The sequence below is a fragment of the Anguilla rostrata genome, chromosome 9, assembly GCF_018555375.3.
Source record: "Anguilla rostrata isolate EN2019 chromosome 9, ASM1855537v3, whole genome shotgun sequence".
NCBI classification, from domain to species: Eukaryota; Metazoa; Chordata; class Actinopteri; order Anguilliformes; family Anguillidae; genus Anguilla; species Anguilla rostrata.
In genome coordinates, this window is record NC_057941.1 from 29,147,535 (window position 1) to 29,170,801 (window position 23,267).

At 45.2% G+C, this 23,267-nt stretch overlaps 2 protein-coding genes across 4 annotated transcripts in view; one reads left to right on the forward strand and one right to left on the reverse strand.

The window, feature by feature from the left end:
- LOC135263528 (myotonin-protein kinase-like) overlaps nucleotides 1-21,686 on the reverse strand; it is a 28,306-nt gene extending 6,620 nt beyond the window's left edge. Inside the window, exons 1-8 of one of the 3 annotated variants that reach the window (XM_064351665.1) lie at nucleotides 20,389-21,686; nucleotides 9,664-9,755; nucleotides 8,406-8,489; nucleotides 7,965-8,060; nucleotides 2,132-2,298; nucleotides 1,525-1,618; nucleotides 964-1,161; nucleotides 68-316 (exon numbers count right to left, since the gene is read on the reverse strand). In XM_064351665.1, coding sequence (XP_064207735.1) covers nucleotides 68-316; nucleotides 964-1,161; nucleotides 1,525-1,618; nucleotides 2,132-2,298; nucleotides 7,965-8,060; nucleotides 8,406-8,489; nucleotides 9,664-9,755; nucleotides 20,389-20,548 — 1,140 coding nt within the window. In that variant the 5' untranslated portion in view covers nucleotides 20,549-21,686. The remainder of the gene's footprint in view (nucleotides 1-67; nucleotides 317-963; nucleotides 1,162-1,524; nucleotides 1,619-2,131; nucleotides 2,299-7,964; nucleotides 8,061-8,405; nucleotides 8,490-9,663; nucleotides 9,756-20,388) is intronic. The other 2 variants (XM_064351667.1, XM_064351666.1) reach the window with 2 other exon arrangements.
- On the forward strand, nucleotides 3,022-7,113 carry LOC135262523 (uncharacterized). Its single transcript, XM_064349538.1, has 3 exons — nucleotides 3,022-3,315; nucleotides 3,396-4,088; nucleotides 6,880-7,113. The coding sequence occupies exons 1-3, from the start codon at nucleotides 3,022-3,024 to the stop codon at nucleotides 7,111-7,113; spliced, it is 1,221 nt and encodes a 406-aa protein (XP_064205608.1).
- Nucleotides 21,687-23,267: the final 1,581 nt, after the last annotated feature.

Consider the following 23,267-nt stretch of genomic DNA (forward strand, 5'->3'; position numbering starts at 1 on the left):
TAATAATTTGGGGCCTGGGCTACTTATCTATTAAAAGAAAAAAAACATCTATCAGTTCTGCCGGTACCATTTCGCTGAGGCAATCGTCCACCATGTCGAAGTTGGAGGTGTCAGTGGCGTTTGTGACCTCAGGCTGATAGGGGGCGGGGTGGTGGTGCAGAGAGCCCCATTCCAAGCCGGAGAAGAAGCAGTGATTCCTAAAATCCCCGAATCCCACTGCCCCCAGACGTTCCTCCCTCTCGCAGATCAGTCCCTTAATAAGGGAGCGTGCCTCTGCCGAAACATCTGGCCCCGATGCTGGGAACTCAAAGTGCTCCTGAAACAGATAGCCATCATGCTTAACCACACCATGCAGGCATGGATGAACCCTTAGCGAGCTACCTTACTAGCTATGTTATGAAGCCATGGATGTCATTATGAACAAATAATAACTGTGATGATACTAGCGTGCAATGCTTGATTACAAATGTTCAGTGTGCAAGAGCTCAAAGTGTTTCTGCAACAGGTAGCTAACGTGCTAACTATGTTACACAGGCATGAATGATAAGCAATTTAGCTAGCTCACAAGCCATGAAATAATGCTAATCATGTTGGTCTATGCATGATTCAAAGTCCAAGAACTGAAAGTACTCCTGCCAAAGGTAACCATAGTACTAACTGACTAGCTTTATTAATGATAAATTAATCTGTATGCATTAAGGGTTCCGGAAACACCAATTTGTTGTATACTCAGGTGTGTGAAATACAGGCAGGTTATGCAGTATGCTCATGTGAGAAACTATAAATAGTAAGCTTGTGCCTCACTCAGTACAGGAGCAACAATACCCACTTCAATATTTTGTATATGCATGGTTCATTTACCTCACACTCTCTTTAATGTTGTGTTTCACATGACAGATTCTCACATGTATTCATTTGAAACACGCCTGGGACAGAGAGGGTGGGCAGGTGTGAACGGCGCACCTGAAAGTGGATGATCTTGGCGTAGGTTTCGGTGATGGACTCAGCATAGAAGGGCATGGTCCCAAACAGCATCTCAAAGGCGCAGATGCCCAGGGCCCACCAGTCACACTCTGGGCCGTAGCGCCCTCCCCCCTCCACCGCCCGCAGGATCTCTGGCGACAGGTAGTCTGGCGTCCCCACCGCCAGAGAGGAATGCACCTGGGGGGCCACACAGGGCAAACACATGCACACTCTTCACATAGCTGACAAATGGTCCAGCACAGAAAACACTGGTCTTTTGTCTGTCAGTTGTTTGCATGTCTGGTGATATGCAAAATCAAACCCTTGTTGATGTCTTCCATTGCTGATAATTTAATCTCTAGACATGAAAGTTTCCATATCCGTTCTATTTGCAAATCCATTCCAGTCGTGCGTGTTCAGCCACCCACAGTTTCTTTTATAATCTGAAAAATAATCTTGATTTTATTTGTGATGTCATAACTGTGACATCACTGAAATCCTATAACTCATGGCCACTCAGAGTCTATCAGTGTTCTGTTAGTGTTCTCTGTGTCCCCTCACCATGCCGTCCTCCTGCAGCCTCAGGCAGGAACCAAAGTCCCCAAGCCTCACGTGCCCCTCTGCCGTGAGCAGGATGTTGTCTGGCTTGATGTCCCTGAAAAAGCAAACACACACATGCACGCACGCATGCACACACAGAATAGTGTCGTGAACACAATCCGTCAGACACACCTGACAGTTTATCTGTATGCAGGTTGCCTTTGTGTCTGTGTTACCTTAGTTTGACTCTACCTGCATGTGAGTGTACCTGTGATAGACAGTTTACCTGTGTGTTAGGGCTGTGCTCAAAATGTCAATATGGCAATACATTGTAACTTCACCTCTCGACAGTCCATGAACCCAAAGAGTGACTGCCATATTGACACGTTAATAGTTTTTAAAATAATTTCCTATGACGTGTTCATTTTTATTACCAGTAAGGTGCTGTTTTTAATTTTAAAATAAAATTAAGCATACACAAGCATTCAGCACCTGTGACAGACAGCTTACCTGTGTATGAATGTACCTTTGACAGACAGTTTACTAATGTATGGGTATATCTGTGAGCTCAACTTTACCTGTATTTAAATGTACCTTAATGAGACAATGTATTTTTGTATGCCTGTACCTGTGAGAGATGGAATACCTGTGCACATAGCCCAGGCGGTGGACTGATTCAATGGCCATCACCATCTCTGCCAGGTAGAACTGGGCCATGTCCTCAGGAATGTGATCACCAAATTTACTTAGCAGAGTCAACAGGTCACCCCCTACATAGTAATCCATCACCAGGTACTGAGACAGAAAGAAAGTCCGTACATGTAAAATTTCAGAATTCAGATGAAATCTCACAAAATAAAAACAGATCCCTCTTATATGGCAACAGAGCCAACCTTTCCTCTAATTATGTTGATATACAGTGCAGTCCGTACGTATTTGGACAGTGACACATTTATTAGTATTATTATTTTGTTGTCAATGTACTTTGGATCTGAAATGAAACAATGAATATCAGGTTAAAGTGCAGACTGTTAGCTTGAATTTACAGGTATTTACATCCATATCTAGTGAACCAGAATTGCAGCCATGTAATACATAGTACCCCCTGTGGTGGGGTGGGCGTGGTTTGAGCGTCGGCTGCAGAGAGAGAGAGTGTGAGAGGAGCGGCTCTCGGATCCTTCGTCACAACTGTCAGCTGGAGGTAATCAGCGCCGATAATTGTTAATTGTTTAATTGCGCTGATTGCCTCTGATTGCTTTCAACAGTGAGCCTGGGGTTTTTAAAAGGAAGACCGGAAGCTGGAACGTGAGAGGGCTGATGACAAGACGGCTGCGGAACCGTCGTGTGTTTGTATGATTTTGTCTGTAAAAGACGCATCTGAAAATAAAAGAGCACGGAAGTGCTGATTACGGAAACAACTGTCTCCCGTGAGTGTGTGTTTTAACCGGAGGGGTGGCACTCGCTTGCCACAGTGGTGGCCCGTGCGGGGGGCAAGTATTAAAACACACAGGAGACGGCATGGAACATAGCCAGGAGCAGGGGGAAACGCCACAACCGGTGGTGGCGCTGGCGAGGATGCTGGAGGGGATGGCGGCGATGCAGGAGAGGCAGGCGGCGATGCACGCCGAACAGCTGGAGGCTCTGCGGGCGCAAACTTCCCTCCAGACCCAGGCTCTACTGCAACTGGCGGCTGCGGGAGAAACCAGCTCCCGAGAGAGACAGACCGGACCCCCCGTAGCTCTCCATCTACCAAAGATGACCCCGGATGACGACGCGGAGGCGTTCCTTGAGGGGTTTGAGGTGGCCGCAAGGGCAAGTAAATGGCCGGAGGAGGAGTGGGTCGTCCGCCTCCTGCCCCTCTTGACTGGGGAAGCACAACGAGCGGCACACAGCTTACCCCCACAGCGCGGACGGTCTACGGTAACCTAAAGAAGGCGGTCCTGGACCGCCTGGGATACAGCCCCGAAGAACACCGGCGACGGTTCAGGGAGACGGCCCTGGCCGGAGAGGACCGACCGTTCGCATACGCACAGAGACTGCTGGACATGGCACGTCGGTGGCTGCGGCCAGAAATCCGGTCAGCAGACGAGGTGGTGGAGCTGGTGGCCCTCGAACGCTTTATCGATGGCCTCCCGGCGGAGACGGCGAATTGGGTGAGGTGCCATCGGCCGACCGGGTTGGCGGCCGCCGTCACCCTGGCGGAGGACCACCTGGCGCTCTACCCCCGCGGCCAGTCACAGCAGCAGCAGCAGCAGCAGCAGCAGCAAGGACGGGCAGACACGGCTCCGCGCAGGAGAGCCCTTCCTCGTTCCCTTCCTTCCCCCCTTTCTTCCTCCCTTCCCCGTGCCCAAACCTCCGCATTTTCCCGCAACAACCCTTTTGTTTCTGTTTCCCCAGCCCCAGGCTCAGTGGCGGCGGGATACGACCCACAGAGAGCTCCTCAGACGCCCGGACCGGGGTGTTGGCGGTGCGGACAACCGGGTCACCTGCGCCGCGAGTGCCCGCTCATGGAGGTGGGGCAGGTGGTTCGTGTTGTCGGCCCGCCCACCTCCGCTCCCGACCCAGACGGAGCGTACTGTATTCCGGTAAGGATTCAAGGGAGTGAACACCAGGCGCTGTTGGACTCAGGGGCTATGCAGACCATGATTCGACAAAGCCTGGTTCGACCCGAGGCGTTGTTAGAAGCATCAATGGTATCTATAAGGTGTGTGCATGGGGATTTACACGCGTACCCTATCGTCTCAGTGGAAATTCGGTGTCAAGGGAAAAAACATAAAATAAAGGCTGCGGTTAGCTCCCGCCTCTCGCACCCTCTGATTTTAGGCACTGATTGGCCGGGGTTTCGCCAGGCAGCTGGTAAGGTAGGGGGGGTGCGTTCACGACGGGTAGGGCTGTGTGATGTGTGTGCTGCTGTCAGCGGTGACGCGGGGTCGTCCGACGCGGCAGAGGGGGAGCCGACATCAGTGGAGCCTCCGGGGGAGACTCCGCAGGTACCGGTGTTTCGCCCCATGGAGGATTTCCCACTCGAGCAGTCTCGTGATGACACCCTACGCTTTGCCTTTGACCGCGTGATGTCCATTGATGGTCAACAGGTGCGCCCTGATGCAACACTCACTCACCCGTATTTTGTAATAATTCGGGATAGGTTATACAGAGTGTGTCGTGACACTCAGACTAACGAGGAAATCACCCAATTGCTGGTGCCTAAAAGCTCTCGGGAAATGGTTTTTCAGACGGCTCATTTTAACCCCATGGCTGGTCATTTAGGGTATGAGAAAACACTGAACCGGATAATGGCCCGCTTCTATTGGCCGGGCATTTGGGCCGACGTGCGTCGGTGGTGTGCGTCGTGCCCTGAATGCCAACTCGTAAATTCCCGGCTATACCAAAAGCGCCGTTGCGCCCCCTTCCGCTAATGGAGGTCCCTTTTGAGAGAGTGGGATGGACCTCATCGGGCCGTTTGATCGGAGCACGCAGGGATACCGTTTCGTGTTAGTTCTGGTGGATTATGCGACAAGGTATCCCGAAGCAGTTCCTTTGCGCAGCATTTCGGCAAAAAGTGTTGCGCAGGCATTGTTTCAAATAATCTCCCGAGTCGGAATCCCGAAAGAGATTCTGACTGACCAGGGCACCCAGTTTATGTCACGCACACTACGCGAACTGTACGGGTTATTGGGCATTCGTTCTATTAGAACTAGCGTGTACCATCCCCAAACGGATGGGCTGGTTGAGCGTTTTAATAGAACGTTGAAGTCTATGATCCGGAAGTTCGTTCATGAGGATAGCCGTAATTGGGATAAGTGGTTATCTCCTCTGGTGTTTGCAGTGCGGGAGGTTCCCCAGGCCTCCACGGGATTTTCTCCCTTTGAACTACTGTTCGGTAGGAAACCCCGGGGGATATTGGACCTAGTTAAAGAAAACTGGGAGGAGGGTCCGAGTCCTAGTAAAAATGAATTACAATACGTGCTGGACCTGCGAGCAAAACTCCATACACTGGGTAAGTTGTCACGGGAGAATTTGCTCGAGGCGCAGGCACGTCAGCAACAGCACTATAACAGAGGAGCTAAACTACGGCAATTTTCACCGGAGATAAAGTTCTTGTGTTACTCCCTACCTCTAGTTCTAAATTACTCGCCAAGTGGCAAGGGCCCTTTACGGTCACACGGCGAGGGGGAGGTTGACTATGAGGTAGAGCGTACTGATAGAGAGGGGCAAAACAGATTTATCACCTCAATCTCCTGAAAGCGTGGAAGGAGGTAGTGGCTGTCTCTCTGGTTACGGTGGATAAGGAGAGAGATGAGCTGGGTCCGGAGGTACCAAATTCATCCAATCAGATCTCAACCCTTTCAGATGACCATCTCTCACCGAATCAGAGAACAGACCTTGCCTTGTTGCAAAAGCGTTTTGCTGATGTGTTTTCTCCCATACCAGGACGCACGCACCTCATACACCACCATATAGAGACTTCCCGGGGTGACGGTGCGGACCCGCCCCTATAGATTGCCGGAACACAAAAGAAATTGGTTCAGGCAGAGATCAAGGCAATGCTAGAGCTGGGGGTAATAGAGGAATCCCACAGTCCCTGGAGTAGCCCCATCGTGCTGGTAGGTAAGCCTGATGGGTCTATTCGCTTCTGTGTGGATTATAGAAAGGTAAATGAAGTGTCACGGTTTGATGCTTATCCAATGCCTCGGGTCGACGAGCTCTTGGATCGGCTTGGCACGGCTCGATTTTTTCGACGCTGGATTTAACCAAGGGTTACTGGCAGATTCCCTTATCTGCCAAATCTAAGGAAAAACGGCTTTCTCCGCTCCGGATGGTTTGTACCAATTCAGGACACTTCCGTTTGGGTTATTCGGGGCCCCTGCCACCTTCCAGCGCCTAATGGATCGGGTATTGCGTCCGCATGCTGGTTATGCTGCTGCCTATCTGGATGATGTCATCATCCATAGCAACAGCTGGGAGCAGCATTTGCAGCATGTGGGGGCAGTGCTCGAGTCATTAAGGCAGGCAGGGCTCACGGCTAACCCAAAGAAGTGTGCTATTGGCCGAGCGGAGGTACGGTATTTGGGGTACCACTTGGGAAGTGGACAGGTGCGGCCTCTAGTGGACAAAACCGCTGCGATTGCAGCCTGTCCCCGACCCAAGTCAAAAAAAGAGGTAAGGAGGTTCTTGGGGCTGGCCGGCTATTACAGGAGGTTCATCCTGGCGTTTTCGGAGCTAACCAGCCCCCTAACTGACTTAACCCGAAAAGGTGCCTCAGATCCGGTCCAGTGGACGGAACCGTGCCAGCGGGCGTTTGAGAGGGTAAAAGAAGCTCTCTGTGGGGAGCCGCTCTTGTTCACACCTAACTTCTCTCTCCCCTTTGTTTTGCAGACCGACGCGTCGGACAGAGGGCTGGGGGCTGTTTTGACCCAGCAGGTGGAGGGAGTCGACCGCCCCGTGCTGTACATTAGCCGGAAACTGTCACAACGGGAGGCGAAGTACAGCACGGTGGAGAAAGAGTGCCTCGCCATTCGGTGGGCGGTCGGAGCCCTCCGTTATTACCTTCTGGGTCGCCCATTCACCCTCTGTTCGGACCATGCCCCCTCCAATGGCTCCACCGCATGAAGGATACCAACGCCCGGATCACTCGGTGGTATCTGGCTTTGCAGCCTTTTAACTTCAATGTGATTCATAGACCGGGTGCACGGATGGTCGTGGCGGACTTCTCTCTCGCCCCCAGGAGGAGGAGGGGGGGAGAGGGGGGGTTGGTCATCGGCCGGATGGCTCCCCGGCCTAAGTCGGGCGGTGGGGGTATGTGGTGGGGTGGGCGTGGTTTGAGCGTCGGCTGCAGAGAGAGAGAGTGTGAGAGGAGCGGCTCTCGGATCCTTCGTCACAACTGTCAGCTGGAGGTAATCAGCGCCGATAATTGTTAATTGTTTAATTGCGCTGATTGCCTCTGATTGCTTTCAACAGTGAGCCTGGGGTTTTTAAAAGGAAGACCGGAAGCTGGAACGTGAGGAGGGCTGATGACAAGACGGCTGCGGAACCGTAGTGTGTTTGTATGATTTTGTCTGTAAAAGACGCATCGGAAAATAAAAGAGCACGGAAGTGCTGATTACGGAAACAACTGTCTCCCGTGAGTGTGTGTTTTAACCGGAGGGGTGGCACTCGCTTGCCACACCCCCATTTTGGGGAACCAAAAGTATTGGACAAATTAACGCAATCCTAAATAAAGTCATCATATTTAATACTTAGTTGTAAATCCTTTGCATTTGATGACTGCCTAAAGTCCGTGAGACATAGACATCACCATAACTTTATGAGAAAACACTGTAAATTCTGCACTCTTTCAGTTTGTATCAATGTGAGCATGAATTTAATAAGGTTAATGTCAAAAGTAAGAAATTGACCAGTGTATTAACAAACCATGGTCTTAACTAGGCCATCAAGGATGTATCCATTTGTAGGAGACACACCAGGTAGTTGTCGTCCTGGAAAGCGTAGTGCAGTTCAGTGATCCAGCGCCGATCCCCTTTCACCAGGACCTCCCGTTCCTCCTGGTAACATGCCGTCTGCAAGCACGCACAGCACAGACTGTAAGCTCGCCTTCATATCTCCGTAGGGTTTTTACATTTCATTTTCTTACCAGTAGATTATCCTTCACCCCAGGTTTCTGTAGTTCTAGCTTGGCTTCCAACAGCTTTCATTCTAGCTTGCTTTAAGCCCAAGGTTAAAACACCACATCAAAATGTTAAGTGCTAAATAAATTCTACATATGTTCGCACTTTCAACTCGGAGTTTATATGAATCAGACAGGGGAGTTTATGTCTTCTATCGCAGTTGATTTAATGCTGATCATTTCTTTGCTATCTGTTTCAGCTGGTTTTTGTGACATCTTTGATTCGTATGCATCTTACCTCTCCGCGCTTCAGCATGTCCCACTTGTTCATGATCTTCAAGGCATACACTTGCCGCGACCTACGCATGCGCGCCAAGGCAACCTGCAGATGCAGATTGCGCATTTGTGAGGATGGAGCATGTGCAAATCATTGGGTTCTGTAGTAAGAGATGATTGACAATGATTGTCATATCTGTGCTATTACTCACTATGAAACGCAGAAGAGAAAGTATTTCAAACTCAAGTGGTCCGTTGTCAATTTTAAAATAATGCACAGGTGTACCAAAATACTGGTGGGTGGATTTCTACTCAATAGGGTCTGGAAACAGTATAGTGTTTCTCCTTTTTTAAATTGGCCAAGTTTTGGTGACAAAATAATATTTCTAAGCCCTTTTAAGGTTCATTCAGAAACCTTGGATAATATGTGACAATTTAAGAAAACAAGACAAGATAAAACTGGCTATTGTGCACATGTGTGTACACATGAGTCTAGGTGATCTATGACCCGTTGTTGACCTGCTAAGAATCTTGGAGTGGTACTGGATGACTCTTTCTATGAACAGAGGCATGTTGACTCTATCAAATATAAACCTTTATTCAACAAACAAACAATGTTTCGATGCTGTGTGGATCTTCGTCAGGTAAAACTTTACAAAATGTTCAACCCCCATATATATATACCATAAGACATGCCATCTGATTAGCCGGGAAGAGTTTTACCTGATGAAGATCCATACAGGATCTAAATGTTTGTTTGTTGAATAAAGGTATATATTTGAGTTTCAGTGTGCAGGCTTCACTGAATTATTCATGTTGCTTGCCTGGCCCAGGACCTGGTTTGATATGCATATATTCACCATCATTACCCAAATATTTGTTGCCATCAAAAACTGGAATTGAATTGAATTCCAATGGGGATAATTGTGTTAAAGTAATACTGGGTCCAGCCATTAGGGGCAGAATTCTTCCATTTACCAGTGCTCTGAAGCCTCACTCTGGGGCCTTGGTGTGAATACAAGCCAACTGTCACTGTATGTACTGATGAGGGAATGGGTGTAGCTGTCATAAGATATCACTAAGACACTGATGTAAACAAATAGTTTGATCTGCTGTGAAGAGCAGCGTCTGCTGTTGGATTGAAACAAGTCAGTGATTGACAGCTGTAATTCCTCCCAATGTGGTGTTCATGAAACCTCACGGTCTCATCACATCCTCCAGAGCCTCCATGTACAGCAGGAAATCCACTGGGCCTTAGCCCTGCCCCCTCCACCCCTCACCTCACTGAAAGTTCCTCGGCCAATCACTTTGAGGATGTCAAAGTCCTCCCTCTGGATGCGGGTCTTCTTCACCTGTCTCACCAGGGGTTCCGCTGACATAAGAGGAGAGAGAGACAGTAAGGTTGGTCTGGCCAGTGATTACTGACACTGATGAATGGCTGACACAGACCTGGGCCATAGTCATAACATATCATAGAATAAGAGTGCTGATCTAATATGAGGTAGACATTCTAGCTCATAATGGATAAGAATAATGAACAGCAGAAACCTGAGAAACTCTGAGATGAGCACTCCTTCTCACATTCGTTCTTGGCTGAAATACAGGATGTAATGGATCGTTTCCAACCCTACCTCAATAGGATACTCCATGGGATAGCCCATGTAATGAAGGAGCCAGAATGAATCAAACATATTTAGACTTTTTCAGACTATATGCCATTAAGTAAAGTCCTCCAGATTCATCTCAATAAAATGTGTTTTGCTCAATATATTGAAATACAGTGCCCGGAAGTTTAATGTCAGTGAAAATTAACACGCATTGACACTCATGGTTGTGATTCATTGGTCTGACCACTCTGTTTGGGTCATACATTTTCAAGCATGCCAAATTCAGTTAAATGTTTGTGGCACAGGAACATATCAAACTATTGGAAGCAGTAACACACCATACTACTTGGTTGAAACAAAAGCCGACACCCACACTGGCCCTTTCTGGTGAAAAAAGAGCCCGTGTGCACCCCTGCTTTAAAACATGAAAGCACATAATCAAGAAAAAATAACAGCTTGTTAAAATTCTGGGATTGCGATTGTGGTTGGAACAAAAACCAGCATAAACGGGGGTCCCCAGGATCGAGTTTGACAACCACTGACTTAGATAGATCTGGATTTCATTCTAGACCAGAGATGGATTGATGCTGGTTCTGAACTCGCAGTTATGCACTGTTAAAGAAGCTACTCAGTTGTAATATGAATATAAACAGATGTCACCAAAACAGTGACAAAACATGAGGAGGTTTCACACCTTCAGAATTAAGAAGGGTTATTTTTACAGTGTAGCTGAATTTTCTGGAATATTCCCAGCATCTAGTGTGAAGGCATATCAAGAGGTTATTTAATTCTGACAAACCGATACATGTTTTAAGTTTGATGTTGTTCACTCTGAAATGGCCTTGTGTTCGGAGGCCAGACAGAGCAGGGAAAGCAGTCCATTTCTCCTTTAAGAAAGCAACAGGTCAGAAATAGAACAGATGCTTCTAAGAATAGCTGCCAGTGTTTAAGACTTTTTTAAGGCAAGTATTCCAGGGCTGCTGACTTTTCTTCTCCCCTGGTCTCCCGCATAGACCCTGCCCTCCCAGCCTGGGAGGAATGCAAGAGAGACTAAGGCAACAGTGTAAACTGTTCTGGTGGAAAGAACGGGGAAGAAGCTTCTAGAAATCGCTGGCCCCACTCAGCCCCACTCGGCGTCACAGGCACTGCACAAGAACTGCTGCACTAACTGCGCTTTCTGGCACTGAACGTACCATACTGGGAGTGACCCCCCCGTTTTATTGATACTCTGGGATGTGGTTACTTAAGACTGTGTTACAGAGATAACTCTGTGTACCAGGTCATGGAATCACCAAACTATGCAAGCAGCTACCTGGGCCAAGGTTTGAATGAAACAGAAAAAAACTATGGAATGTTCTGGAAGGACTCTGGAGTAAAGGAACAAACATTCTATTATTTGTTCTCTCACTGGGAGTGGATTACAGGTTAAGAATCCATTGAAGTAAGCAACAGGCCTCATCAATGCCCTACTTCCAGCCTTTTTATAGAATAATAAACTGTAAACACAATGATAAAAAAAAATCCCCAACACAGTAAATGTAGTATATGCATTACAGTGATTTCAAAACTTGGGTTCCGGAGGATCACATTGTATTTCTGTTTTTCAGCATTTAAGTGGTTAATTTAAGTCACTGATTGGTTAAGGAGTTCACACATCCTGATTCCAAAGTCTAAACTGGCTACTGATTGAAAGGAAACCACAACAAAACTACAGACACTGCCAGCCTCCAGAACAGGAGTTTGAGAAAGGCATATATCCAAATAAAAAAAGGAAAATAGGCATTGAGCTGTGTGACAAAATGTATATATCTAATGACAGGACCCTCGCCCCCCTTCCTTACCAATGAAAAGTGTGGATTGCCATTGGACAGAGAGGCGCATGTAAGTTGTCATCAGCTGGAGCTGTGCAAGAGAGGTGGGCCACTAGACTCCACAGTACCAGGGTCTATGTATTGTGGGAGTTTGAGTTTCACTCAGAGTACAATGGAAGGTGACCCAGGTAAGATGGCAAGGCTGTACAAGTCCATAACTGGCAGAAATGGGTCAGATTATAATAAGATTCAAAATTCAATATACTTCCCAAATAAATGTATATTTGAACCATGATAAAAAATCAGGCAAAGGTTTCTTTGCAGGTCACAGAGAATTATAAGCTGTACAAAAATACAACGGCAACCTGTATCAAATATGAAATACATTCATACTAATGCATTTAGAAATGAATTTATTTGAAGTACAGCAAACATTAAATTCTCAAACCTATTTGTTACTTTTGACATTGATGATGACTTTGTCTCTAATATTGCCTACATCTTTGTGTATGAACCTTTGTAATTTGCTCTGAATAAGGGGGATGCTAATAGCTAAATGTAAACATATATTGCCAACCCTGGTGACAGGTACAGGAGATCACTGACCTCCACAGAACTCTCTGCAGAAACTGAACAGGTTGAAACATTTTATCGAGATATTTCATGCAATATATTGGCAAATATAGAAATTATATCTGCTTTCAGATATTTCAATATACTATATATACATTTACCAATACATAAAAAACTTTTTTATTTTTTACAATATATTGCAGTATGTTCTATTTCAGTAAGGGCTGTCTTGACAACGGACCCCTGTGACAGTGAGTGATCACGGCAATTGCTGTGCTTTGTGATGCAGTGGAAAGTTCCGTGCGAATGCATGACTCCATCCCCCTGTGCTAGCTGTGTTTATCCCCCAACCCCCCACTAGTGGACTGAAGCCAGCCTGCCTGCCAGCCTCATAAATGGAAATATCTCAGGCAGACACACAAGCACAGACCCGATAGTGTCTCCCTTGTCATCTCCCTCTCCTCTCTCTCTCTTGATTCAATTCTCTGAAATTAATTCAATTTGAATGGATGCCCTTTTCCCTCTTTCTCTCTCTCACTCTTTGTAGATACAGTGTCCCCTACAGTGCGCTGAGTCTCGTCCAATATCTTCTGCAGTATCTGTGAAGGTTTTTATTTATATCTCATTTTTCATGTCTATCTCTCCTTCTCTTTCTCATTTATACTCTTCTTTCTCTCCCCCAGCTGTTATGTCTCTTTCTCAGTCACACATGCAGTATAAACGCAGTGCCACCTGCAGTGTGCTTGCCTGGGTCCAGACCTTTGAATCCTGCTCTCTGCAGATTCAGGAAATGAAGTGTAACGAGTTGAAAGTTCTGATATCAAGCTAGCAGTGTGCTGAATAACACAGTGTATCTTTAGGATGGGACACAGATAATGTGCAGGGCCAAGATTCACTCCCAGCAGCTCTGAACAGTGGAGTCTCCCGCACTTTGTCACCATAGCCAAGAGAAGGCCATCTCTGCTCTTCCTCTTCCTCCTCCTGTCCCTACTTCTTGACGGATTCCTTACAGACATGGATCAGAGGTGTGTGAAGACTGCCCTGGATCAGTCCAGTCCTCTAACGGGGTTTGGATGTCATTTTCATTCAGACTTTTTTTTTGTCATTTCAGAATGCTGGAAAAGGGAAAGAGTCACAGTTTGTTCCTGCTCGTGTTGACTCTGGCCACGTCCCCAGCTGTTTCTCATCTGACCGTGACGGGAGGGCCATGTTGGGACTGACCATCCCAGCCTCCCTTAAATTAAGAGCACACCCCTGACTGCACTCGGGACCCCAGGAGAGCACCCTTGACATGCAGGATACTTGGTGGGAAGGGCACAGGCTGACTAATGCGACAATTCAGTACATTGTCACATAAGTACTAAGAGCTGGCTTTAGAGTTTTAAGACTCATTTTATTACTTTGTAGTTTTCCACTAAAATGATTTTTCTTATTATCTTATTATCATGTACATTTCTGTTACCCCATTGGAAGATAATTGGGATAAAAAAATGTTCTCAAATCATTTTTCGTATTTTTAAAACATTTAAACAATATATACACACCCCCTTGGTTCAAACTTCAATATAAAACCCTTGCAATATTATTTTAATAAGATGCAATGCCATGACAGAAAAACATTGTGGTGCTAAATCTCCTCAAAAAATTCTAATCCAAAATCAGTATCATCCAATAAGCAGAGCTTGAGTCAGGGAAAAAAGGTAGAGCTCCAGAAAACAGGAAGCAGGAACAAAACACTGCTTCACCACAATTTCGTTTTCAACGGTAACAACATAAACAAACGTTACTGCGCATGTGCGTTGTTCTGGCCCTAACTTGACTTCCGGCAGACTTCCGCAAACAATCAATAACAACAGAGTCCCTCTAGACTATTTCTGATAACAAGCAAAGTAAATAACAAGTAAATTACGTTAGCTAGCTAGTTAAAACTATGTCTAGCCCGTATTATTTGGGGTTACCAGTCGAAGAAAAGAACCGTTACTTGGCCAAACTGAAATGCGATAATGTTACATTACCAGAAAATCAAGTGACAGATAACTGTTCACAGTATTGCACCTTGCTGAGCATCATACATTCCTTACATAATCCATAACTGTTCTGGGTTACATGCACATTCATTCCTGTATAAAAAGTGCACTCTTTCTATGATGTTGCTTAAAAACGATGATTAGAATCACAAACTGGGGCTAGTGGGCAGCATGTGTAGCCAATGCAATTACTGTAGGTTATTTATTTAACCTAGATGTTTTATGGGAAAACATCGTGGCTCTTATAGTTTGGGTCATCTTGCTAGGTTACCACAACAAAAATGATCAAGCAATGTAACGCTGTCAAGTCATTGGAAACAGGTATCATAACGTTAGTAAAAAACGTAGCTAAAGCGTATGAACTACTAGCATTGAGCTAACGTTACTGTGCATAATTTATAAAATGGTAGCTACGTTTAGCTAGCTAGCTAGTTGGCTAGCTAACTAGAATGAATTAATTAAGCTACAATCAATTTAGTTAGCTAATTCATAACTACTTCAGGCGTGTTACTGGTCAGCTTAGTTATCGCTTATTATGAGTTTGTTACCTGAAACAAAGTGCTAGAGTGAGAGCACCTATTCGACCACCTTCGTTCGACAGACAGGAAAGCGTAAACTGATTCGCAACTATATATGAAATAGGCGAAATATCGGTAACAACCTGTACCTAGTTATGTAGGAAAAATATCCTTGTTATCCTCCTGTGGTTATTTTTTCAGTACTTTCACGTTTTTTGTGTGCCAGCAAATAAGTCAGACGTGGTCCAGCGCTAGCATTTGGTTGCTAAGGGGACGTGTATCGACCACCCCATATAAATGAATGGAAATTTGCTAGTATCCTGTCTTGCATATTGGAGGTTAATATGAGAAAGGGTGGTCTCTCATCAGCACGTCTAGGAATCCGTACATATTCACTGTTGTAACCTAAGTCGCAGGACGCAAAATAGCCGTTAGGAAAGCAGTTTGAAATTATGAAGCAAAGTCTGCGCCATTGACTTTAATGGGTCGCGATGACATAATTCATTGTCTTAAATTGATATAGTAAATAAGGCTGTATTAGTATTACTAAATGTGTATGTATGAAGTAGATTTTTTAAAATACAGTTTATTATGTGTATTTTTACAGGACTTACATTTTAATAGGTAACGATGTCCAGTTATTTCTCAAAAATACGAAGTAACAACGGGCAAGCACCAGCTATGATAATCGCAGGGATTCATCAATTCGTTTCACAATTTCCTAGTGAGGTTACAAAGTTAAATTATGTATTTTTACTAATTTTCGAAATATAGTTTGTTCCTGAGGTCAGGTTGCACCCCACAGCACAACAACCTGAGCCCAACATCAGTCTGTTCATCAGTTTAACTTTCACTCCATTTGTAATCGGTGCCATATTAGCCAGTAAACACAAACCCAATAATAAACAAACACAGACCGGAAGTTAACTTAGGGCCAAGCGCACAACCTTGGCAACGCGCGTGCCACTGATGAAACCGTCTATATACGCTGCAGTGCAGAAACACACACAGAAACACACACACACACACGCACACACACGTCACAGGCCACATGCACATGCACAAGGCAAAAAAAACGTGTTTAAAAACCAGAGACTGTAAAAAAATATGGACAAAGCTACTGTGACGTCACCCATTGACTCTCCGTGGGTCTCCGAAAATACGTTTTGAAGCTCAATGGCGGGCGCGGCCATTTTGGAGTTGGAGCCAAAACCACAGAGTTTAAAAGCCGCTCTGTGATTTTTACAATTTGATTGACAGTCCGGTGCGGAAAAGCCCATCAACCTGAACGAGGCTAGCTGACTGTCTGCCGTTATGTTTTAAAATATATTATCAGATGTTTACGGAGTTTAATTTCCATCCGTGACTGTACTGTCATGTAATCACGTTATATGTATGACATTAAAAATACAATTAGGCTATGTTCAGTTATCTTCAATTCATGTTTCTCAGCAAAACGAATATGCTTAACTAGCATATCAGCTTGCCAGTGAGCTAGGTAGGCTATCCGTGGTTAGCTCACGCATTAGCAATATGAACCACAGGGGAAGAACATTGACTACACTGATGGTCAATCAATCGGAGATGTGTAGGCTACTGGTGATTTGACTAGGCTAATTTTCGTATAACTGTCTGGTAGATCTGCTGTTAACCGAGCAAGTTATCGTCGTAGGTTTTCGCCAGTCAGTTAATGAGCCAGTAACTGCTACTACTAGCTACTCCATCGCCGTTTGTGGTGTTCACTTGCTGGGTGACGCTAGCTGACCGATCGTTCGCAAATCACTTTCTACCGAATAAAAATTAACACTGTCAGCGGTTATTAACAAATCTACCAAGTATTTTAATAACTGATCTGCAGGCGTGTAAATATGACAACGCACTTTGTACAGCAAGTTTTCCACCTGGTGCATGAAGACAAAAATAATGTAGCCTACGTTGAATTTCTAATTATTATTAGGCTATCGTTTTTTCTTGTAAATCATCAAAACCAATGGAGAAAAGCCAATATACGCAAGGAGCCCCAGAACCGATTCTGAGAACCACTGTCTTAAATGCCTAGCTTGTCGGTCTCTTAAATGCTAAAAACATATTCCTTTCTAAATGCCAAGATGGTTAATTTCGTTAAATTCTGTGTGTGTGATTTCAGCAAATGAACCTTGAGACTCTTAATTCGCTTCGTGAAACTGAAAAAGTGTTTATCCCAAAATCGGGATTATAGTAGCTTTGTCACATGCTTGAAGCATGGCCCAGGTAGACATTTACGGAATGTACACGACTGACAAGCCGCCAAACACGTCTGACAGATTGAATGTTTGCCGGTTAAGGTTAGCTAGCTAGTCAAATGGCTTGGTAGCCGAAGTTGCGAACTGTTTTAGCATAGGCTACTACTGGACTACCAAATATAGCAAGCTGATTACGCTTTCTGCCAACTAATTATTTGGTTAAGTAGGCTAAAGGAAATAGTAAAAATGACTCGGCTACCGAAAAACTTAAGAGGAGGATTATTTTATGGTCGTCTAGTGCAGCTGTAAATAGCACACGCCATAATTAAATCACCACGAAATGGGATGCTTGCATTTTCAGACTTAGCACAGGCGGACCGTAGCCGGCGCCGCAATGTCAAGGCCAAGAGACGCCACCGCCCACCCCAGTGACCATAGACTGTAGCCCCTACTGTAGCTGAGTCCTCTGCAGTAATCCGGAAGTGACGCAAGCTGTACCTCATTGGTCCAGAACAAATATTGGCACTGTGCCCAAATGACGCAATAAATCATGAAATCGACCCATGGACAGTCATAAGACCAATAAAATACACCTATTATGACTATTTGTTCTTGTGAGAAAAAATTATTGACTTTGTATTTTGATCGCATTTGTACCGTAGACTTACATGGAAACCGGATATGAAAACACCTATACTGGAGCCATCCGTAGTGGCGCTAGTGAGCAACCAGGAACTACAACACCAGGAAATGAGCTTCAAAAACGAAGTCTGGTTTTGGCCGCTTGTTAAAAACATTTAAATGTGTATGTTTTTATGCTTATGTTTTGTGTATGAGTCATTAATAGCTATGCTGAAACCATATTAAATTAAACAGTGCAGGCTGAGGATGGGTACCCCAGACTGACAAGACAATGGGGGGGGAGGGGGTGGGGGGCAGTGGCGGTGCTGGGGGGGGGGGGAAGCAGTGGCGGTGCTAAGGGGGGCCATGCACACACACACACACACACACACACACACAGGCAGGCATGTGCATCCATCCGCACATATATACAATCCCAAATACACAAATACACACACTAGAGGACAGGGCCCCTCACAGTGCTGCAATGCCCTCTAATTCCAGTAACAGACATGGCTGCTGTCAGATTGAAACCAGCAGAAATAGCTCTGAATCACACGGTCAGCAGTGTGTTGGCTTTCACGTGCTGGTACTGATTCGTGGGCAGGACACTGCTGTTGTAGCCTTGTATCTGACTGTAAAAATGGATGCATTACATTTTTACATTTATTTGGCAGATGCTTTTATCCAAAGCGACGTACAAAAAGTGCATTTCATGGTCATAGACAACTGCTAAACACAGGTTCAGTAAGGTACAATACTTATTTAGTACAGCTATTTCTAGCCAAGAACGCAGTTTAGTTCACACAGTGAACACTATTCAGACCTAACCTCTGCAAAGCCAACTAGGCAGAAGAATAAGCTACAGTATTAGGACAAATACAAATTACGTATTGCAAATGGTATGGATAAGAGTGCCTGCTAAATGCCTGTAATGCAATGTAATGTACTGTCTATTTCTGATCTACTGCCCATGCCTGTGCACTAAATTCATTATTACCCATCCAAGGTATCCCACAGTGCTCACCAGGACCAAAATCAAGGTTCAGAGACCTTTGGGGTGTTCAGTACCAGGGCCCTGTTTCACCTTAACTCTCCCAAATCTGGCACATGGAATGAAATAAAAAGCTGTTCCTGGTTGTTCAGTGCAGTTGTCCAACGAATTCAGCAATCGTACTTCATGAAATACCAGGCGTGACAGGTCTGTCACAGTGCTTGATACTCTAGTTCAGGAATATCAAACTCATACCCTGGAGGGCTGCAGTGTCTGCAGGTTTTTGGATCTTCTTCGCAGTCTGTAGCCAATTTAGCTCTTAGAAAGAAGGTGTGTTGACTCTTTAGCCAATCATTGATTTAAATTCAGTAACTGAGTGTTGAGATGCATGGAACACCAGAAGGCACATGCCCTCAGGCCTGGACTTTGAGTTCCCTGTTCTAGACTGTGATTATAAATTACATTTATAAAAGAACAGCAGGACAGATATGATATGAAAGCACTCAATGAATGAAATAATACCTTGATAAAAAAATAAAGTTGATAAAAATATACACACTGAAAATCTGACTGCTGCCTTTACACTGATAAAACACCATGGCTAATCATTTCTGCGATTTGATTTATTGTACCTGGAGGTGAAGGGATAACACAAACTGTATCCATCGTTCCTCCCCTGCTATGCTGCATATAAATATCTTGTGAATCTCAGCTCAAGTGTGATTTCTCTCAGCTCCAAAGAGGAATCAACCCGGGTAAATGAGATTCCAGAATGCTGAAGAATGAATCAAACCAGGTAACTGCTGTTGCCAGAGTCTGGTGAATCCATTATGTACTCTGTCACCTATCCACGGGAACACATGCACAGGCACGCAGGCACACAGGTACACACACACATACACACGCACATACACAGTAGGAACACAGGAAGAAAAACATAAGAATATTAAATTATAATGATAACCCATTCAGCCCATGAAGACTATTCATATACTTACAAACCACCCCAAAAATAATATGCTGAAGTATGCTATTTTATACTTAAGTGTACTTTAAGTGTAAATAAAAAAAATACCAAGAATGCATATTATAGTATTTAATCACATGGAACAGGGTATCACACACAGCGTCAAACCTGGATTTGAACACCCCGAGGGTCTCTGCTTTTATTACATGACCTGGCAACCTATTGTACCCACTGACATCCCTGGCAAAAACCCCTTTGAAATAGTCGAAAACTGTCATCCTTTGCATGATACAAATGACTCACACTATTAAAATCATTCAACTGAGACATGAACCTTATAGCGATCAAATGTACTCTATCAGAACAAAATGTAATCAATCAGAGTTGATTCACTGCTGTGCAAACATTTTACAGTGTGTGGTCTTTAAAGAGCCCATGGTAGGTAGGGGGTGTTAATGCTGGGGTCCTGGTCAAATATTTACCATGAACTATCTGTCTAATCTTCATCTGACCACATACTCATCTGATCTCTCTTGCATCCCCTACCTACTTTGACTCCCATGTCATGTGACCACAAAAGAGAACTGAGTTCTCCGCTGACATATGGCTTAATGAAGGTAAAAAAAAATAAATAAAAAGGAGGGAGAGAGAGAGAGATAACTGACCCCACTGCAGGAATCCCGCGATATACTTCTCCCGGGCGAGGGGCGATGCTCGAAATTCTTGGTACACGCCCACCAGCAGGTCCAGCAGTGTCTGGAGGCCCACGGGCCCTGAAAACTGGTCCATCAGGCCCGATTCTGGGGGTCCAGGGTCCGCGGACATGGTGCCCCTTCCAGGGATTCACAGGCCCCCCTGGTACCCCATGGTCCCCATGGAGGGTGTGGCCACGGGCCTACCGGATTCCCACTTCTCCCAGACTCCCCTTCCTCTCTGTCGCTTCTCTTTACAGTCAATGTCACACTGCTTATCTCCTCTGCTCTCTCCTCCCTGACCTCTTCTGAGCTTTTCTCCTCTTTCCGTCTGTCAGCTTTTGGCTTCAACTTTGGCACCCCCCCCCCCTTTTCTCCCTCTCTTTCTTCCTTTTGGTCTGTCTGTAGCTCTCCCAGGCTTTTCCTTTCCCCGTGTCTCTACAGCATCTGTCAAGCCCAGCTGTGATTTCAGCTCTGGCTTCAGTCCTTTTTTGGTGTGTGTGTGTCTCTCTCTCTCTCTCTCACTCTCTCTCTCTCTCTCTCCCCCTCGCTCTCACTCTTGTGATTTTTTTATTGCAGCGCTCCGTGTTGTGTGTTTTTTATCGCTCACTTCTCTCTTTGTTGTTCTCAGGTTTGCTTTTGTCTTCTCCCTTCCTGTCCAGCCCGTCTCTCTTCCTCTTTTTGCACTGCTCTCTTCCCAGCCTCCCTCCCTGTTCTGGTCTCTCTGCGGCTGACTGGCTTCTCGCAGCTGGCCTCAAAATGCTGTGCATCGGTTAGGAGTGGAGACATACCTGCCGGTTACCTCCATCAGTCCATCTCTTTCTATCTGTCTCTCTCACCGATATTAATCATACACCTGTTTTGCAGTTTGTGTTTATGCCTTAAAGTGTCCAGGAGTGTATTGCTGTTTTTTATGGCTTAAACCTTGTTACCCATCTCTATGCTTTGTGTGTCACTCCTCCTTCCTCTTCCACCCCTACCACTCTCTCCTCTTCCTCCAACTTCAACTTTCACTTGCTCAGTTGCCCAGTCCTATTTTTCCTCTTTCTGTCTTTTCCTCTTCCCCTTGCTGCTTCTCCTCTTTACCCTTCTTAGGGTTGGTTCTCATTGTTTATCATTGACCTGCTCTCGCTCTCTCTGCGTGTCTTTCTCTCTCTCTCTTGTCCTCATAACTTTTTTCTTCTCTGTTTTCCTTTCCCAGCAGACTCCCGCCCTACTCTGTCTTCTGTTTATAAGCACTCCCCCATCCAGCTACCCCTATTCTCTCTCTCTCTTTCTTTTCCCCTATATATGTGTGTCACTGTGCATGTTTTTCCATGTGTCACCATGCTTTCAGGAACAGCTACAGAATGAGGAATGTTTTACTAAGGAAGAGAGGGTTGGGCTTCACCAGGCTGGAAGATCAGCTGGCTTAACTCTTGGCATCCCTGTCTACAGCAGGGTCAGTAGAGCAGTGATGCTGGGATTGGAAGATCAAATTCTCCAACCACTGCCAAGCAACACTGGAGACAGGAGAACCAAGCCAGTGCCTGAACAGTGAGGCCAGCGTGGATTAAACCACCGCACACCTGACCAGCGCAGCTGAATGACCCGGCATGAGGTGCTCAATGTCTCGGCCAGCTAGCTCTTTCTCTGTCCACCTCGGTTCTGGTCCCAGGCAACAGTGCTTTGTGTGTGACATCATCGCTGCTGGTACGCCACTGTGCGTTTTTAAACAGTGGTGAAGACTGTGCTGTTGTACAGTGTGGAACACAGCCACATGCTCTTTGAACTCCCTGTGCTCCACACTTTGGTATGTAGTACACATATACCTCAGGTCTTGCACATCAGGTGATTTAAAAGGACCAATCTCAAGTGCACGTTACCAAGTCACATGATTTCACACTTTTCAATCAAAGCAAGCGTGCTGGCTTTTCAGTGGCCCACAAAGAAAAAATCTCAAGGTTGTACACAAGGTTTCACACATTTACCATCATTGACATGCATTGTTGTACTGTTGCATTGTAACTGACTGCTGTGTTGAAGTAATTGTGTGTCAGTCTATCTGATAGGAACGAGCAGAATTAGTCTCTTTTCGGAGTCTTTCCTGCTTCTGTAGCTCCTTGTTGAAATGTGAAGCCTACTCTTTTGTTGCCACCTAGTGGTAACCTTTGGAATTGTTTGCATTGCCCTCCAGGAGCCGTTTTGTAACACCGTTTTATTTATAGAGGTGTAACTGAGAGAGCAACACCTTTGGAATTAGCAACATTAAGAATATTTGCATTAGTAACATGGTGTATGGGATCTTATGCCCAAATGTAGTGAATGTCGTGAAAATTAAGCAAAGTAATCGTAATATACCCACCTGTGACCTGGCAGAAAAAAGGTTAAGTATTTCCTTTTGATATAATAGAAGTGGCATCGATGATGAAAGTTGTGGTGAGTATATATTTTTTAAATAATCATTTTGCTTTTACTGAATGCCCTGTAGGTTTCAGCATTTTAAAATTAGAGGTTCTTGAGATTAAGTTCAGACGCTCATGTCCCCTACAGGGGACAAAAATTAATCGCAAGGTCTTGGGAGGATATTGTAACAATCTTATCTGAAGTGACTTGCCAACAGATTATAAGTTTATAAATTATGAATCATTTACAGACATGTACAGATAACTGGAAAATTACATTTTATTCTATAATATGTAAAGATAAAAAAATATATTTAGCAGAAAGCAGCTGACATATGAACATCAGTTTCTAACACTGGTATTTGTGAGTAATTGCTGGTCTCATACACCTTCACGCACTCGTTTCCTCATCTGTACCCAGGCCAGTGACAGCCGGTGTTCGTGCTAACAGAGGGACTTTCCCAGCTA